This window comes from Spea bombifrons, chromosome 1 (genome assembly GCF_027358695.1).
Source record: "Spea bombifrons isolate aSpeBom1 chromosome 1, aSpeBom1.2.pri, whole genome shotgun sequence".
Taxonomy (NCBI): Eukaryota; Metazoa; Chordata; class Amphibia; order Anura; family Pelobatidae; genus Spea; species Spea bombifrons.
In genome coordinates this window covers 74,826,944-74,847,045 of record NC_071087.1, presented here as the reverse complement: position 1 = coordinate 74,847,045, position 20,102 = coordinate 74,826,944, and the positions used below count along the sequence as shown (strand labels likewise).

At 38.1% G+C, this 20,102-nt stretch overlaps 2 protein-coding genes across 2 annotated transcripts in view; one reads left to right on the top strand and one right to left on the bottom strand.

The window, feature by feature from the left end:
* The window catches only part of LOC128491511 (ras-related protein Rab-11B-like), a 31,907-nt gene extending 25,029 nt beyond the window's left edge, over positions 1-6,878 (top strand). The window contains exons 2-5 of the mRNA XM_053463833.1: positions 1,194-1,389; positions 2,571-2,764; positions 3,199-3,279; positions 6,526-6,878. Coding sequence (XP_053319808.1) covers positions 1,194-1,389; positions 2,571-2,764; positions 3,199-3,279; positions 6,526-6,671 — 617 coding nt within the window. The 3' untranslated portion in view covers positions 6,672-6,878. The remainder of the gene's footprint in view (positions 1-1,193; positions 1,390-2,570; positions 2,765-3,198; positions 3,280-6,525) is intronic.
* A 6,907-nt stretch (positions 6,879-13,785) lies between these two features.
* The window catches only part of MARCHF2 (membrane associated ring-CH-type finger 2), a 33,154-nt gene continuing 26,837 nt past the window's right edge, over positions 13,786-20,102 (bottom strand). Inside the window, exons 4-5 of the mRNA XM_053463812.1 lie at positions 17,997-18,206; positions 13,786-14,708 (exon numbers count right to left, since the gene is read on the bottom strand). Coding sequence (XP_053319787.1) covers positions 14,550-14,708; positions 17,997-18,206 — 369 coding nt within the window. The 3' untranslated portion in view covers positions 13,786-14,549. The remainder of the gene's footprint in view (positions 14,709-17,996; positions 18,207-20,102) is intronic.

The following is a 20,102-nucleotide window of genomic DNA, read 5'->3' as shown; positions in this document are numbered from 1 at the left end:
GTTTATCAATTCAGGTGTCCTAATTTCAGAAATACCTAATTTATATAGATTTTCCATACTTTCCCAGCACCAGGGAGCATACTATAAGGTGTACATTTTTTGTATAATTTTTATGCCTATGGCTTAACGGGTTTGGGGGTTGTGAACGGGGCAGGAGGGGGTTATACTGGCTAGATGTTATGCTAGGGCAATGGGATGTAATGTTTTTTAAATTTTTTATGATTATTATCTTTTTTGTATATTTTTTATTTTTTTTATTATTATTTTTTTGTATTTTTTATATATTTTTTTACACAAAAATGGTGGCTTCTGCTGTTAGCCTGATCTCCCGTGCAGCGGCAGGGATGTGTCCCTGAAGCTGCAAGAAGGGCTGGACATACCGGTACGTCCATAGGGGTTTCTTAAGAGGCGTTTTTTGGACGTCCCGGAACGTCCATAGGGGATTGAAGGGGTTAAAATAATAATATAAATAATAATAAAAAAAATAATAAAGTGAGCTAAGTGATGTCATTGTGACATCACTGGCATTAATAACATGTTCAGGAGGTCCCTAAGACCTCTAACCATTTTAAAAAAAAATATATATATATATATAAAAAAAAAAATATTAAAAAAAAATATATAAAAAAGATAATAATAAAAAAAATAAAAAACCTTACATCCCATTGCCCTAGCATAACATCAACCCAGTATAACCCTCCTGCCCCCGTTCACAACCCCCAAACCCGTTAAGCCATAAGCATAAAAGTTCTAAAAAAAAAAAAAAATGTATACCTTATAGTATGTTCCCTATAAGTGCTGGGAAAGTATGGAAAATCTATATAAATTCGATTTTTCTGAAATCAGGACACCTGAATTGATAAACTTGGAGGGGATTTTCCATCACTTTACCTAATTTTGTGAGGATTCAGAGGGAATTTTTTTCAAAAAAATTAGGTGTTTTTTCTAATTTTCGCTAGTTTTTACTAAATTTCTCATTCTAAATTTTAAGTTTACATGGGTACACTATTCACAGGAAATGAGAATATTTGCTGAACCAACAATTCAAAGAGGGTGTACTTTCTTTTTCACATGACTGTGTCATACCAAGTGACACAATATAATAAAAAAACATAATCTGCTAAAAGGTATTCAAAATGTTTATATGCAATTGTAATTTCCATGTTATAACGCTAATTTCTCCTTTCTTGCAGTGGTGTTGATTGGTGATTCTGGAGTGGGGAAGAGTAACTTGCTATCTCGTTTTACTCGAAATGAATTCAACCTGGAGAGTAAAAGCACCATCGGGGTGGAATTTGCCACTCGGAGCATCCAGGTTGATGGAAAAACTATAAAGGCTCAAATATGGGACACAGCTGGTCAGGAGCGTTACCGAGCCATCACCTCTGCGTAAGTTTTAAAGCAAAGCAAAGCAAATCTATTAAGCTGTAGAATATTTATAATAATTTTTAACATTTGTTTTTGTTATTAGATTGTATAAACCAAGTGAAAGAGATCATAAATTATGGGCATATACTGTGTATCATTCTGTGACTGTCAGATTTATACACATTAGGGTATATTCACTAATTTAAGCCTTTGCTGGAGAGATAAACAACTGAACTCCCTGACTTCACTATGCATTATGAAGAGCCAAATTTAAGAGAGCTCCTACAAGAAGTGGGTCTATATTTATATATATATAAGACTTAAGCAACTGTAACACTAAATCTCCTGTAAGTGGGATATATCTTGAATTTAAAACCATCAGTTGTCTAGGCATATCAAATCAAGCTCATGTGAAGCCAACTGAAATCAAAGCTATTAAACAATTAGGTTTAATTAAGCTATTCCAGCATTAAAAAAAATATATCCGGATCTGATACAAACTGCAATTGACACAAGGCAAATATATATGCATACCTTTACATATACTGGTATTTAAAACCCAACACATATTTATGTTTAAACTGTTTCCATATGCGTGTGAGTTGTAACTGACATATGTGATATATGTATATAGAAAAAATATTAATTGTGAAATAATTACAGCAAAAAGTGACAAGTCAGTCTGAGAGAGTGGTAGATAAATGTGACAGCCTCCCATTACAAGTGGTAGAATTACAAGTGGTAGAGGTTAATACGGTAAAGGAATATAAACATGTATGACTAGGTGAGCCAAATGTTTTGTATCTGCCATCAAATTCTATATTCCTAACTGCAAGGATTATTTGTAATCCACTTTTTTTTCTGTGCTAGCGCTATTTTGAAAAACATTTTATTACTTCCCTATCATATTGTTAGTTGAATGTGCCTTGCTTTATAGGACTCATGACAACAAACGCTACAACGTTCCACTGTAGCTAACCACATGGAAAGCTTTTTCTTTTTTTAAAACTAAATTTTAAATGTGAAGTTGGAGTTTCACTAATTATTTAGATTCACTTGTCTGGGCCTCATAGAAAAATTTTCATAGCTAAAGGGCAATGCATTCCTATTGAAATCAAAGGCAAAACAGGAAAACCCGGAAGTTCTTCCAGTGTTTACTGACAGATAAGTTCTATTTCATTAAAATATTTTCATTTTTATAGTTATTACAGAGGAGCTGTAGGAGCACTGCTAATCTACGATATTGCAAAACATCTAACGTACGAGAATGTGGAGCGCTGGCTTAAGGAGCTGAGGGATCATGCGGACAACAACATAGTCATAATGCTGGTTGGAAACAAGAGCGACTTGAGACACCTCAGAGCTGTACCAACAGATGAGGCAAGAGGATTTGCTGGTGAGATCTAATGCTTTATTTGATGATTTATTTGATTTGGCGTTAAAGTGCCAAAATCATAAATATGGCTGTCCAGATCTGCCCTAGAGGCTTCCGTTATTACAGGTGATTAAAGGCCTTTGGGACAGTTATTTGATCTCAAGGTGGGGATGATTTCAATGCCTTTATGAGTAGCTAGCTCTGTTTCTCCTTCCTAGATCTACCCCCGCACATTTTTTAAGGTGATCAGGTATTGATCTACATTTGTATCTAAAGATAAGCAATAAACAATATCTATCTTGGGTGCAAAAGTTAATGTGGACATTGTAAGGCAACACAGCATCATTTTATGGAGAAATAAACATGTTACTATATACAGAGATACTAAAAATGTATACTGACCAGTAATAAATCAATGCTATAAGGTGTTTAATGTTTTTGCTGCTTGCTTGCAGAAAAGAACAATCTATCATTCATTGAAACCTCAGCTTTGGATTCTACTAATGTTGAGGAGTCTTTCAAAAACATTTTAACAGGTAAGGGGCAAGTTTTCCACAGAACATTGTTTGTCTTTCATCACTCAAACGAAGCTATAGTGGAAATGAACCAATAGGGGAAAAGTTAGGACAGTAAAGCACCAGTGACATAAACTCAATGGAGGTGTGTGAGCACTCATTCTTTGGTTTCACATACAGTACAATTTGCACTCAACTCCCCCTGCAAAAAAAATCCTTGGTTTTAACATATTGCCTACTTTTTGTTGCATAGGCATGCTACCACATTCTAGCTCCAGCTTGCATAAGAACCCCAAGCTTGATGAGACCCCGCATGCATGCACCAAAAGCAGATCCAGGCTCCTCCTGCATGCCTCCGCTTGACACTGAAAGAAGAGTCCATTGTCACTGTAGTAGCTATATCCATTTTGACTGCAAAAGTATTTATCCCCCCAAAAACATATTGGTTGATGGTTTTCACAGAAGCAAAAAAAAATTAGTATACAACTTCAGCAAAATACTGTATTTACTCGATTTATAAGACGACCCCCCAAAATCTGAATATTAATTTATGAAAAAAAGAAAAAGCCTGAATATAAGACGATCCTATAGGAAAAAAGTTTTAAAAGTAAATGTTAATTCATGTAAACTATGTGAACAATTTTTTTTAAAATAAAAGCTATGATTGAGAAAAATATTGTTTTTATTTCCTTTTTTTTTCAACCTGCCCCCCCAGTTATGCACATCTGCCCCTGGCTTGCCACTCTGCCCCAGAAATGCCTTATACACCCTATATGCCACTGTGCCCCATGCTATGCCTTTTAACCCCCTATGTACCACTCTGCCTCCAGAATTGCCTTATACCCCTATATGCCACTCTGGCATTTAGGGGGTTAAAAGGCATATTATGGGGCAGAGTGGCATATAGGGAGGTATAAGGCATTTCAGGAGGCAGCGTAGCGTATAGAGGGTTAAAACGCATTTCACAGAGCACTCTGCCTCCAGAAATGCCTTTTGCCCCCCATTTAGCACTCCCTCCTCCAAACTTACCGGAGCTTCTGAGTTCCTGGTGCGTAGTCCGGGCAGCGTGTAGATTTCTACACGATTCATAGTTACATAGTTACATAGTTATAGAGGCTGAAAAAAGAAATGCGTCCATCAAGTTCAGCCTTTCCTATTTCTGTTAATTTGTTGCTGTTGATCCAAAAGAAGGCAAAAAACCCCCAGTTTCGCTCTTTCCAATTTTGCACTAACCAGGGAAAAAAAATCCTTCTTGACCCCAAAATGGCAGTCAGATTTCTCCTTGGATCAATAAGCTGTTTCCCCATAATTAAAGATTATATCCCTGAATATTATGTTTTTCCAAGTATCCATCCAGTTGCTGTTTAAACGTCTGTACAGACTCTGATAAAACTACCTCTGCAGGCAGAGAATTCCACATCCTTATTGTCCTTACTGTAAAAAACCCTTTCCTCTGCTTTAGTCTAAATCTCCTTTCTTCCAGTCTAAACGCGTGACCACGTGTCCTATGCATAGTCCTGTTTATGAACAGATTTCCACACAATGGTCTGTATTGGCCCCGAATATATTTATATAATGCTATCATATGCCCTCTGACGCGCCGTTTTTCTAAACTAAACAGATTCATAACTATAGTGCTCCATTCCTTTAATTAATTTTGTAGCCCGCCTCTGCACCCATTCTAGTGCTATGATATCCTTCTTTAGAATAGGTGCCCAAAATTGCACAGCATATTCAAGGTGCGGCCTTACCATTGATTTATACAGAGGCAAAATTATATTTGTATCCCGTGACTTGATGCCCCTTTTTATACAGGACAATACCTTACTGGCCTTAGCAACTGCTGACTGACATTGCACATTGTTGCCTAGTTTGTTGTCTATAACAATTCCCAAATCCTTCTCATTTGTCGTTACCCCTAATTCACTACCGTTTAGGGTGTAGGTTGCTTGTGGGTTCCGTACCCCGAAGTGAATTTCATCTGCCATTTGTGTGCCCATTCCCCCAGTCTATCTAGATCCCTCTGCAGCACTGTAATATCCCGCTCGCCCTGTATTACTTTACCTAGTTTAGTGTCATCTGCAAACACAGAAACATGACTTTCACCGCCTACTGCCAGGTCATTTATAAATATGTTGAATAAAATTGGTCCCAGAACAGAACCCTGAGGGACACCACTTACCACTTTTGACCAGCTTGAAAATTTACCATTTATAACAACTCTCTGTTCTCTATCTCTAAGCCAATGTTCTACCCAAGAACAAGAATTTGCATCTAGACCAATTTCTTTCAGTTTGAATACTAACCTATTGTGTGGAACCGTGTCAAGAGCGTTTGCTCTGAAAAAAACCTTGTCTTATAATCGAGTAAACGGTATTTTAATTTACTTTATAGTTAGTGTGGTGGGGGCTAGTGGATAATTGGATGGGTTTAGGGTAAACATAAAAAAGGAAATATAAAAACCTAAAATAAAAAAGGAAAATCATGTAGTAATACATAGTGGTTTATAAATTAGGACAAGTTAAGAAATATGTTTGGTATTTCTTTTAACTTTTATTAATAAAAATGTCTTATGTTTATGAACATGTTTTTAAAAAGCCCTAATTCCCCCCCCCCCTAAAAAAAAGTGTGGCAGCACCATATGATTAAGAGGCCAAACCCGTTGACATAGCAAAAACACACAAAGAGAGCTCTGAGGTTACCCTACGAAAAAGTGTTATAGGGATAACCATAATGTCTAGGGTTTTAAGTATGTCTATAAAAGCTCTGTCTTATTTTATTTTTAGTTTACCACTAGTTAAGGTTAATTGCACTGCATTGTTTTATTACTATTTGATTATTATTTGATAAGCAGATTTTTTACTTAAAGTAGTTTATTTTGAGGAGATGTAAACTTTAATGTGCTAACTGTGTACGTGTGGTTTAATGATTGACTGTTCTCCCTTGGCAGTTGAATTGCTGATATGCTTTAATCTTGAAATTACATGAATAATTGAATTGGGCCCCTTCACCGATTAGCATAAATATGTTATTGTCTTCCATAAAACCTTACAGATAATCAAATGTGAATGAAAACGTGTTCATTTCAATTATTTTTGTTATAATTAAACATACCTTGAAACCATAAATATATGTAGGTATTTTTACAACTTATATTTTAAGTATTATTAAAGTAGTCCAGATATAGTATGGGGTGGATCTGATTCTTTAATATATTATTTGCCAAGCTTTACCAAATAGCAACACTGTGGGTTGTGTCCCTTACAGAAATCTACCGCATTGTGTCACAGAAGCAAATTGCGGACAGGTCAGTCCATGATGATTCCCCAGGAAATAATGTGGTGGATATCAGTGTCTCTCCTACCATGGATGGGCAGAAAGCTGCAAAACTGCAATGTTGCCAGAACCTTTAAGGATTGTCATGAGGCCTGTTGTTACTGCACGAGATATGAACTCACATTCAGCTCTGGGCCTAACTGGGTGCAAAAGAGGTAGAAGCAAGCAAGTGCCATGGTTAATCATATTAAAACATTAACTTCACCACCAACCAGTGCATGTTGCTGGTGTATGGCTAACATAATTTAGAATGACATGTAGAAGGTAGCAATTTAAAAAGAGAATTTGTACATCTGTAAAAATTGCACACCAGGTATCCTGTATAATGAACTTTTAACTAAAACAGTTGCAGTTGTGATGTTGCATATCTCTCATGTGACAACCAACTGTTGATCATCGATCAAAGCCTCCTTTGGAACACATCTATGATTGAGGAATGTCATATTTTGTGCCCAAGCTAGATTGAGATAAAAGTTAAAATAATTATTTGAATAATATTGTTTACTGTAGTGCTTTTCCCACTGGTAACAAGTACAGGTAAGTGAGCTGTCCAGTGTTGCATTATAAACAGGGATTGAGCCAGTGGCTTTTAAGAACAATGATAGACAGCATTATCATGTTTTAAATTACTGAATTACTGTCTAATGATCTGCTCAGCTGTACCTTCCTATTTTATCCCTTAACATTATTGATAATGTAGTTTATGGAATAGAACCCCACTATGCTGTACTAAAGTGAATTTACTCAATTTCTGCAGTATACAGTGCATTGCACATATCGTCAATTAGCTAAGGACGTTTTTCCAAGAGTGTGATATTCCCCATTTAACTTATTTAACCTAGTAGTAACTGAGAGAAGTGGTATTGGTCAGCAAATGTTCCCATCTTCCACAAGATGCTCAAAGTTGAGTTATGCTCAAATGGTATGTGGGTCTTTGGTTTCATGAGACCCTCTATGGTTTTCCATGCAAGAGTAAATTAACTTTAGTTAAGACATTTTGGTATAACAATATTCATGGTTAAGCAAATCACAGTAGTCTCACAAATATAACATGCAAGACCCAATAATGGTTACCCAATAAAGCAAAGTTTACTTTTAATGTCTGTTGTAATACATTATTAATTAATTTGTTTACAGCGCTGCATTTTACACAAGAGATGTAATACAACTTAATTTTGGTGGGGTATTTCAGTTAAGTCACAGACCTCATTGAACCTTGGCATCTAGACACATGGCTGCTTGCAAAACTCGGAAACACTTTATGCTAGGTTTGACACTGTTTTTTTAAAAAAAAAATTCACTACCCAGGTTCAATCAACTGTGTTCGGTCTTAAAGTCACTGGTGTTCTTCACAGCAATATGTTAGACTTTATACATTAAGTGTATGCTTTTTGAAAAGGAACCTGTAATGTATTTTTTTGCAAAATAATACCAGTGCTCAAATAAAATATCATCTACAGTATGAGGTAAGCAACTACTATGAGTCTTCACCTTTCTGTTCTTTTGTCTGGGATAGAATAGACATTTTACGATAATTACTGCCTGGTCCCTTCAGACTTCTTATGGGTGATATACAATATTGCATTTCTGCCAAGCCAGCAGTAATTGAAGAAGCAAGTATCATGCATAAAAACATTATTCTCACATAGGTATAGGTTATGGGTTGTCAGAGATTGCTCATGTTTGACATTCAAAACTAATTTCCATAGTTTGTTCATGCAATTTTGCATTTTGTGCAGTGTACGCCTTAGCAATAAGGCATCTACACTACTGTACATCTTTGCCCATAAACAATTTCAAGAAAGCTACTGGTTTTGGTCTCAAGTACTATGTGCACGAATGTATCCAGCTTGTGGCAAGTTTAAATTGGGGTTGATATCAACAAATGACACTGTGGAAATCAGGAAATCATAACTTGTCAGAACATAAGTAATATTTCCTTAAGTATGTGCAAAACTACATATCTTCCTTATAACTTAGATTGGTACTATTATTCATTGATTTACAGTATATAGTTCCATCATATTCTGCCGCACTGTACAATGGGATGCATTTTCAAAAATCTCTGATGCCTTGGAGAAAGGCATTTTAAAAATTGTTTTGCTGTAATATAAAGGGGATAAAATCGCCCCAAAAAATAAATATATTTATATATATATATATATAAATATATATATATATATATATATATATATATTTTAGCATATTACCCAGCAGAAATGTGTGATTTAAGAAACTGGCAGTAGTATATTCTATTGCAAAAATGAAAAAGGGGGGGGGGCTGACCAGTGTTCCCTCTAACCTGTGCGCTTGTGCGCACGCACATAGCATTTTTAGAGAGTGCACACTTCCATAAATTGTGCGCACAACAGTTTTACCCAATAAAAAAAATATATATATTTTTTTTGATACTTTATGTGGTGCGGATATTGTGAGCACATAATTTTGGCTCTGGGAAAATTTTTGCACAAGAGAAATTTTCTGTGCCACCTAAGAAAAATTAGATGGAACATTGGGGCTGACTTATACTTGCTGTAAAATCATAGGACTTGTTGCATATGCATTTTAGTTACTAAGGAGATGCACAGGCATTAAATTATTTTTAAGTTTCATAATTTTATAAATATTACTTTGTATTAAGCAACTTAAGATTCAAACAGGTGCCTGTTAGCTTGAGATATAGCATCTATTTTCCCCCTCACCCATATAGGTACACAAAAAAGCATTCCACAGTCATGGGAAAAAGAAAGTGCACCCTCTTTGAATTCTATGGTTTCACATATCAGAACATACCAATCATCTGTTCCTTAGTAGGTCTAAAATTAGGCAAATACAACCTCAGATGGACAACAGCACATGAAATATCATACTGTGTAATGATTTATTCAACAAAAACAAAGGCAAAATGGAGAAGCCATGTGTGATAAACTAAGTCCACCCTTACTGTTTCCATAGGAATTAAGATGCTAAGTAGCAGACAGGTACTGTTAATCAAATGCCCTTGATTGATTGATCATCAGCAAGTGTGATCACCTCTATAAAAGCTGAAGTTTTAGCAGTACAATTAGAAAAAGACTGAACACATACGGTTTCTTTGGAAGGGTTGCCAGGAGAAAGCCTCTCCTCTCTGAAAAGTTGCATTTGAACAAACCACAAGACTTCTGGAACAATGTCCTTTGGACAGACAAGATCAAAGTGAAGATGTTTGGTCATAATGCACAGTGCCATGCTTAGTAAAAACCAAACACAGCATATCAGCACAAACACCTCATACCAACTGTCCCTTGCGGGGAGCTGGGGACAGCAATGGAAAGGTGGTGCTGATGTCAGCAGAGGGTGCGGGGCCTCAGTCCATGATGCCGACGCCCTCATCTTCAAATACAATACAAGCAGAGTATATGGGGGGCCTTGAGACATCATGAGTGATGTCACGCTGGACAGCCCCTATAAATACCCAGACAGCCCTAATGCTCAGTAATTCTGACAAATCTAATGCCTGTCAGTCTGTTCCCCCCTGCTCTCTGATGTGACCTGATTAATCCTTTGCCTGCTGCCTACCTTGTGACCCGACATGTACCTGATTACCCCTTTGGTTTCTGCCTACCTCTGTGACCCTGGATTGTACCTGATTAACCCTTTGCTTACTACCTACCTCTGTGACCCAGATTGTATCGACTACTCCTTTACCTATTGCTTGTCCCTGTGAATCTGGACAATACTTGGCCATTCCGTTATCTGCTTCCTACGTTTCATGAGTAACTATTTCCTTATATTATTTTGCTACACTGCATTTTGGGCTCCTATCTGCTAGGATCCCATACTGGGACATTACACACGGTTGTGGAGAGGTGATGATTTGGGCTTGTTTTTCAGCCAGGGGACCTGGGAACCATGCAGTCATTGTGTCGACCATGAACTCCTCTGTATACCAAGGTATTCTAGAGTGAAATGTGAGGCCATATATCAGACAGCTAAAGCTTGCAACAGGACAATGATCTACAAACGAATTGCTGAAAAAAAGAAAAGAATCAAGGTGTTGCAATGGCCCAGTTAAAGTCTAGACCTCAATCCAATTGAAATGTTGTGGGGGGAATTTAAAAAAGCTGTGCATAAACAAATGCCCGCAAACTTCAATGAACTGAAGCAATGTTGTTGTCAGGTTGTAGGATACAAGGTGAAGAACCAGTATATGCAGGCTATCCTCCTAGGATAGGGGAAGATTGGCAGAAAAGACAAAGTCAAATAACCGGATCAGTAGGTCAGGGCGGGAGAGAGCAGTGAAGTCCGTAAAACAAGCCAATAGGTCTGGATAGGAGAGGTCAGGAACAGCGAGAATCAAGCCAGAGGTCAGTTACAGGAATCCAATAGAAACTGCAGCAATAACTAAGTAGCTCTGTCAAGCACAATAACTGAGCACTGAGTGAAGCTCAGTGCCAGTGTTTAAATCCACTGCTAGGTGTCGCCCCGCCCCCGTGCGTGGTACCGTTGACACGCGTCCCCCGCCTGCTCCATTCAGGAAGCCAGAAAAGGAAGGCGGGGGCGCACATGCGCGCACCTAAACACAGTCTTTGTAGCTGGTTCACGGAGGACGGAGGCTGCGGCGGCGTGGGAGCTAGTACCTGCTATCGGCGGGTACTCAGATGAGTCGCTTCGCTGCGGACTTTGGCGGTTTCGCCACGGACCCTGACAGTTGGACAAAATTTCACCACACCGATGTGATAGACTGATAAAGTTATACAGAAAACAATTGCGTAAGGTTATTGTTGCTAAACGTGGCTTTACAAGCTATCCAATTATAAGGTTTACTTAGTTTTTCACACATGGCTTCTCCATTTTGGCTTTATTTTTGTTGAATAAATTATAGCACGGTGTAATAGGTCATGTGTTGTTCATCTGAGCCTGTATTTACCTAATTTTTAGCCAAGGAACAGCTGATTGTTATGTCCTGATATGCAAAACCATAAAATTCAAAGAGGGTGTACTTTCTTTTTCACACGACTGCATATAATATAAACCCAAAGAACCAATTCTGAGTATTTTATTCTATTTTTAACTTCATGTTGTTTAATACGTTTGAGCACTCATGTAATCACAGGAATTTTATTATAAGTACTGTATATCGTGCTATATAATGTACACACAGTCTTTTTATTGTAGAACAGTCTTCTAAAAAATGCTTTCACTATTATTATGACTTTCATTATTTTAGCGCAATCATATTCCGCAGCAGCGCTGTACAATGGGTAAACAGGAAATAACATGTAGTGCATCACATAACAGCTTACATGTGATACCTACCGTGTCCGCCGCGGTCCCTCACCGGCCTGCCGCTGGTGGGCAGCGCTCGAGCGGTGACGCACACACATCCTCTCAGTGTACTGTGCGCATGGCACGTACACAGAGGGATGTACGCGTTGACACAGCGTGGCACGCAATCAACGGCGGCACTAGCAGCGTTATGAGCGAGCTGCCGACTATTCGCGGGCCTCGACTATCCCAGCATCTGCCGGTGTGGCACACCCGCGACACTCGCGGGTGTAGCACACTCACATGCCGTTGTTTGTTTATCGCACCGACACCATTCGTGTTCGCCGGTCGCAATGATGTCATTCTCGTTCTCTATTGGTTTACTCTCCTTTTTCCGCCCTTGTTCTTATTTAAACCTCCTGTTTCATTACTGCAGTGCCTGTTTAAAGAGTCACTTGCGTGTATCTCTGGGTTATAGCTCATTCGTTTGTTCCTGATTGATTTACGTGTACCTGACTTCGATTCTGTGCTACGCTACCGTCTCTGCATAGTGGGTGCATCATCCGTGTTGTCCTAGGTCCCGCATAACATTGGACTTACAGAAACAAGAGGTAAGGGGGGGTCCTGCTCAAATGGGTTTACAATCTAGAGGGAGTTATCTAGTGTTACACAAGAGGTAAAAGTGCCACTGTTAGGGATGGACTAGCCACATTATTATTAGTATTGCCCAAAGGCAGGAGGAAAGGTAAGCTAAAGGAAGTGTGTCTTCAGGGCTTTTTTGAAGGATCAAAGACAGTAGGAAATGAATCCTGGAGCATACATGCAGGCAGTGAGGAGACTGACAGAGGGGAAATAAAGCAATGGGTGAGGAAAATAAGTCTGGCAGCAGTGTTCATGGTAGATGTGTGAGACGGGTATGAGGGAGACCAGCTAAGCCAGGGTTAAATTAGCCAAGACGGGAGATAATAAGGGGATGAACAAAAGCCTTAGTGGCATCTTGTTAGGAAGGGTCAAATGCGGACAAAGTTTTTAAGATGGAGACAGCAGATATTGGAGACAGATTGGTGGAGGGTGAATAAGAGATCAGGGGTTACACTAAGGCAGGGAGATTGAGGGGACTGGGAGATGATTGCACTATTGACATCAAGGAAAACTGTTGAATGAATGTAAGCATTCAAGGGAAGCAGGATAACAAGTTTGCTTTTGGAGAGATTGAGTTTTAGGAGTCATGCAGACATCCAGTAAGTGACATAGGCAAGGCAGTTAGTAACATGATCTAAGATGGGGGAGAGAGTCAAAGGAGAGGAAAGGTTGATCTGGGTGTCATCAACATACAAGTGGTATTAAAAGCCAAATATTGAGATTAGTTTGCCAATTGAGGTAGCATAAAATGAAAACAGAAGATCCTATAACTGAGCCTTGGGGTGGACCAACTGAGAGGAAAACGGGAAGTGTTTCTGCAGAGGGAGATGCTGAAGGTATGATTACAAAGTAAGGATGTGAATCAGGAGATAGCAGTGACCAAGGTTGTGAAGAGTTCGAAGGAGAAGAGGGTGGTCCACAGTATCAAAAGCAGCAGAAAGGTCCAGTAGGATTAGCATATATTAGTCCTTGTATTTAGCAGTGAGTGGGTCATTGGTAACCTTAGTAAGGGCGGTTTCAGTTTTTAAACTTTTTTTTTTCACTTTTGTTTCCTGTATCTTATGGTAAGAAAAGTATATTCCCCGCCCCGGAAGGGGCACTCACACTAACACACACCCAGACACTAACATAATTCCAGGAACTCCAACTCAACACTAACACACATGCACACACACTCACATATTCTGACACTAACACGCACATCCAGACAATAACACAACTAGAAATACACACTAACACACAGTTACACATGCACACCCTCATGCTCAGTGTCAACACTAGACCTGTAAAGAAAAATAAGTATTTGCCAGTTATGCATATGGTTTATATATTCAAAACACAGTTTGAAAAAGTTGTACATTGTGGTGCAATGTACTACAAAGTGCAGGCATCTACTATTACACAGACAGATTTATATTAAATAGGTCAGTAGCTTCCAAGACACACCTCAAAGAACATAGTCAGTTGTAACCAAGTCAATATGTCATCATTATAAAAGTATAGTCCTTGTTTATCTGATGGTGTAAGAATCATTGGTATAGTAAAAGAACCCTTTAAAAGCTATGATGTTTTAGGAATGCAATAATCTATAAGCATAGGCTATATTTTGTTTTTCTAGCATGTTTATTATCTTACATTAATATTTTAGCATAACTTATATAAAGTATATAACTTATTTGGGTTATTTTCTTTTAGTGCTATAATTGAGGTGCATTGAATTGTACATGTTTGAACATAAAATGAAACACCATACATCTTAAACGTGGTACTTCTATTTTGATGTATTAAACCTCTTCAATCCTGCACTCATTGCTAAAACATGTAGGTAAGTAAACAGAATAGCACAACATTTTAACATATATAAAATATGGATGCCTAGACCATGCAAGGAAATTTCCTGCAAGGTATAAAAGGTATACCTGTTTTAATATATTGCAAGTCACCACTTATTTTTTGTTTTTTTATTGATATTTTTCACTCCACTTTTGTTGGATTGTATAATATATATTAGTAAAAGTAAAATGTTCCACAAATAATACCAGACCTTCGGGTCTGAATGTCAAGTCTCATACAGTGGTCTCATCTGCCACTTTCTTTAAGAGTTTGGAGGAGATTAAGGAATGTTGTGTAGTGGAAGCCATTTTTAAATCTGGAATCAGCAGCAAAACCTTCTGATTGGTCCGACGCCACTCGGAGTATAGCTGGCAGTGGTAGCGGAATGATACCTGGCACAAAGAAGCATAATAAAAATTATGCACAGTACTCATGCACACAATAGTAAGGAAAAAAATATGTATATTATTATACATATACACACATAGCTAAATATAAGTTTGGATTTACTTTACAAAACACACTGAAATAGTTTAACTCCTTCAGTCCCAGGGGTTTTTGGTACCTCAAGTCCCGGAGCAATTTTTCAATTTTTGTGGTATGCTGATTATTCCCCTTTCCGGCGACTAGTGTACCCATGTAAACTATATATTGTTTTTTCAAGGAGAGGGAGGGCTTTCTTTTGATACCATAGTAAGATAATTCCCTGAAAATTTAGGGTGAGAAAATTAGAAAAAACCCTAAAACCCCCTCTGAATCCTCACAAAATTTGGTAAAGCGACTGGAAATCCCCTCCAAATTTATCAATTCAGGTGCCCTGATTTCAGATTTTTTTTTTTTCCAGAATTTATATAGAATTTCCATACCTTCCCAGCACTTATAGGGAACATACTGGAAGATGTACATTATTTTTTTTTACAAATTAGGTATGATGGGATTGCAACTCTAATTTTAAACAAATAAACCAAATGTACCCACAAAAGTATATATTTCTGTAAAGCAGACAACCCAGACTATCCTAACAGGGGTATCTGGGCACTCTTCATGCAGCTATTTGGCCACCAATTACTGTCAAAGGTGGCTTCAGAAATTATTTCCTATGCTTTTTTCACCAACACTTCTGTGTTGTTCAGATTTTTTTTTTGCGCAGGGTAAGTGGTACAGCAGAGAAATCCAGGCGAAATTGTTTAGCTGCATCTCCTGATTATGGAAATACCCCACATGCTTATTTTTCCCCCCTTTCTTTCTAGAGAGCCATATCTATCCCTTACATATAGTACCCTATAGGGTAGTATTTTTTATACTTATGGCTTAATGGGTTTGGAGGTTGTGAATGGGGGCATCGGATTATACCTTTTAGATGTTGTGCTAGGGCAATGGGATGTAAGGGTTTTTTCCTTTTTTTATTATTATGATCTTTTTTTATAATTTATTTTATCAGTGCAGTATGGTCAGAGAGACCTCTTGAATATGTCATTAATGCCAGTGATTTCACAATGACATCACTTAGCTCACTTTATTAGCTTTATTTTTTTTTTCTTGTATTATTTTAGGGATTTTTTTTTAATTGTTAAAAAAAATCACTAACACTTTTTTCTTTTGTTTATTTTTTTCAGCTTGTCAGAAGAGTGAGAAACATGGTTTCTCACTCTCCTCCCTGCGATTCCTCTGCACCGATCACCCTGTGATCTCTATGCAAGTCTCCATAGACTTGTATTGGGGATTACAGTGTCCATGATCGGTGTGGAGGAGGAGCAATTGGATATCCCAGCAGGGTCTAGACAAACCCTGCAGGGGAAATCCTGTCCTCCGATGACCTTCCGGGTGACGTCAGCAGTGACATGACCCAGAAGGGAATGCCTGATCGCGTGATCGGGCATTTTCAATGTAATGTCTTTCCGGCACTCGCACCAGCAGCCGTTAAAAGTGATCAAGCAGCAGAAAGCCATGGTATGCTGGCTTCTGCTGACAGGGTGGAGTCCAGGCTGTCAAATGACACATCCCTTTACTACATGCATTTTTAGGACATACAGGGGACTGAAGGGATTCAAATCTATAAAATGTATAGAAGCATGTCTAAAAAACTAAATTAAAAAATGTTTTAGTTAAAAGTAAAATGTACTAGATTACAATTACGTAAAAACTGTATTTGCAGTCATCTCCATTCTCTGGGGGCTGTCGTATCTAGCTGCTTTGAGTAGCCAGTCAGTGTCGGGAAAGTGCACACGTTCCCCACGCCAGCTGACTTGAGGAGTGTATAGCAAGCACACGAAGATGTGCTCCGCCAAACACTTCTCACGTGCAGAATCTCACGTGCAGGGGAATTCTGCAAAATACACAGCTATCATATGGATTAAAGTGCATATGATAACTATGATAGAGCATCTCTCTAAACCTGTAAGAATACCGGATTTGCTCTATTATAAAACAACCCAGATTATAAAACGACCCCCAAAATTTGAATATTAATTTAGGAAAAAAAAAAGCCTAAATATAAGACGACCCTATAGGAAAAAAGTTTTACAAGTAAATATTAATTCATGTAAAGTATTTTTTCATATTTCCTTTTATTTGCCGACCTGTCCCCCCAGTTATGCACATCTGCCCCCAGGCCTCCCTGATATGCCTTATACCCTCCTATATGCCACTCTGCCTCCCTGATATGCCTTTAACCCCTATATGCCACTCTGCCTCTCTGACATGCCTGATACCCCTTTATGCCATTCTGCCTCCAGAAATGCATTTTAACTGGGGTTAAAAGACATATCATGGGACAGAGTGGCATATAGGGGGGTATAGCATTTCTGGAGGCAGAGTGGCTTATAGGGGCTTAAAGAGCATTTCTGGAGGCAGAGTGGCATACAGGGGTTTAAAAGGCATATTATAGGGCACTCTGCCTCCAGAAAAGCTTTATGCCACCCATAAAAGACTCCCCCCAACTTACCAGTGCTTCTGACTCCCTGGTGTCTGGTGGGGGCAGCGGGTAGTTCTGCCATAACTTCTATGAGCACCGGAAGGTCATGCGACGCCGGTGCTGCGTCATAGAAGCTACGGCGGAAGTACAAGCAGTAGCGGGGGTTGTCTGCGTTCATCGAACAGGCTGGCAGAGAAGAGAATTCCCTGCAGCGCTGCAGGGAATTCTCCTCTCTGGCAGCCAGGGAAGGTACGCACAATGTGCATAGACAACCTCCGCTGCTACCGGCACTTTCGCCGCCGCTAGGTGATAGACGCCCGGTGTAAGTGCCGGCAGCAGCTGAGGTTACCAGACAGGAGGATCCAGGTCCCCTGCAGTGCTGCAGGGGATCTGGATCTTAGTCTCATAGTTAGACCTCATTTGATTAGAAGATGACCTTGATTATAAGACAAGGGGTATTTTTCAGAGCATTTGCTCTTAAAAAAAACCTTGTCTTATAATCAAGCAAATACGGTAATTGATTGTTTTATCAGTCAGTTTCCACTTCATGACATGACCAATTCGCAAACAGAATATTTTTCAGAGGCATGTTAAAAAGTAATCTGTTAACATCATGAGACACATGCAATTAATTACCACAAACCTGTATAAAAAAAATCTATCCTATACAAGACAGTATAGGACAGTAGAATATATCAGACAATTTTGATTTTTATTCTGGAAATCTATGCTTTTATGATTGTATCCTTTTTCTGTGGCAACTCACCAATGTCCAAAGAACATATATAGTAAAAAGTGCTATAGTGAGAGCAATAAGGCCAACAGCTTCAAGTCGGCTGTTGAACTGCAAGTGATCTTGTGCCCCACGGAGACACAGCCAGCCAGAGATGGCTGCCAGTGGGGTTATAAATAAAAAACAGACCATGTCACAAAAGAGGGTTCTCTTTTCATTTCGTGGACCTGGATCCTTCAGCCACTAAAAGAAAAGAAAATGCAGGTCAGGTGTGCACATTAAACAAAAAACATTGTCTTTCTACAATTTAACTATTTCTTAAAAACAACCCTTCATAATTTTGCATTAAATGTGGCATCAACAATATATATGTACAAAAGAAAATAGAATGGTTTAGTCTGAATAAACAGTGTTTTGCATTGACCTCATTGCATTGACTACGTATTATAAAGCTTTAGCCGCCACGAGCTTCTCCTGGGCCAAATTGGCTCTGCATTTAGCCCAGCTAAACTGATGAGATGAGGTTTGTCGTATTTAAAGTGGATTTTTGAGCTACTTGGCACATCTAGTTCGACACTGTTCGATCTCAGACCATATTTGGTCTATGCTCAGGAGGACACCCATATATCAATCCCATGCATACTTAAGACTGTAAACTGTGACTGCAAACTGTAATGGCTTAACCATTTCTGCTTAAAGTCTCTGTTTATTACCCTATCAGTGAAGAACTACTTTTTACATTTTTCATTATCGGGCACAAAACCCGATTTATAGCATCTGACATATCTGAACAGGTGTTGAATATACACCTGTTCAAACATTGCACCTTGAAAGTAGTAAAGTGTGTGGCATAATGGGGGCCTTGTGATATTGAACTATGCATTATTTACAACAAAAAAACATATCCTTGAAAATACTTTGGGCACTCCATTTAACCACTTAAGAACCAGGCTAGTTTAACTAGTTTCTTCTTGGATATCCCCCTCTTTATAGTGTGTAGCCACACTATAAAGATAAATAAATATATATTCGGGGGCAAGTAAGGCTTTTTTACGAAAAAAAAATGTTAAGAAGTAAGATTAAAAAAACTCCAAAAGATTATACATTATACATATATTTAACATGCCCTAATTTGAAAAATACCCTATATTCCTATATACCTTAATTTTATTTTTTTTAAACCCCTACTTAATCCTAACTAGTTCCCACTAGCTAACCCCACCCCCCATACTATTATTATGATTTATTGTTTTATATAGTGGCATCAGATTTCGTGGCGCTGTACAAAGGGTAGACAGGACATAACAATTAGTATATAAAACAACAAAATGACATACAGAAACCACAGATTAGGAGGGCCCTGCTAAAATGAGTTTACAATCTAGAGGCAAGAGAAACAAAAAAATCAGAGCAAATATAAAGCTAAACTGAAAGGAGGCAAATTATTAGATTAGATGCACCAAAGGACATATGGGGAGAAAATTGGGACGTTATCAAATGAGGGTTATAAAAACTTTTTTGGATAGATATACAAGTGAAAGGAGAAAATGTAAGACATGAACAGTTAGATTAACCCTTTTGCCGCTAAGCCTTTTCCCACCCTGGTGCAAAGACAATTTTGATAATTTTGCTGCAACTCACGTTTAAACGCGTTTAGAATTACATTTCTTGGGAATAAACTATACAAACCATACATTGTTTTTTTTCAGCACACCCAGCAGATTCCAAATATACATGTTTATATGTGTATGTCTCATTAAGTTTGCAAAATAAAGCCAAAAATTGGAAAAAAGTGTATTTTTTCACTTTCGACTCAATAAAAACTAGTTTGTAATTTTATTTTTCTAAACGCTAATCTCAAAACCTGTGTCGCTAAATATTTGTAGTATGTAACCGGTCTAAAATAAAGAGAAATTGAGAACAGTAGACTGTGTTTTTCTAATATTTTATTGCTAAAAGTTCAATTTACTAGACTATCAAAAAAGACATCTTTAAATTTAATGCATGGCTGCCGTCAATTAAACAGCTCTAGTAGCTTGGGATGTTAAAATACGCCAACAAATAAGTGAATATCACACTTATTAACCCCTTAATGACAAAGCCAGTACATGGGGTGCAGTTTATGCAAATGTATACTTT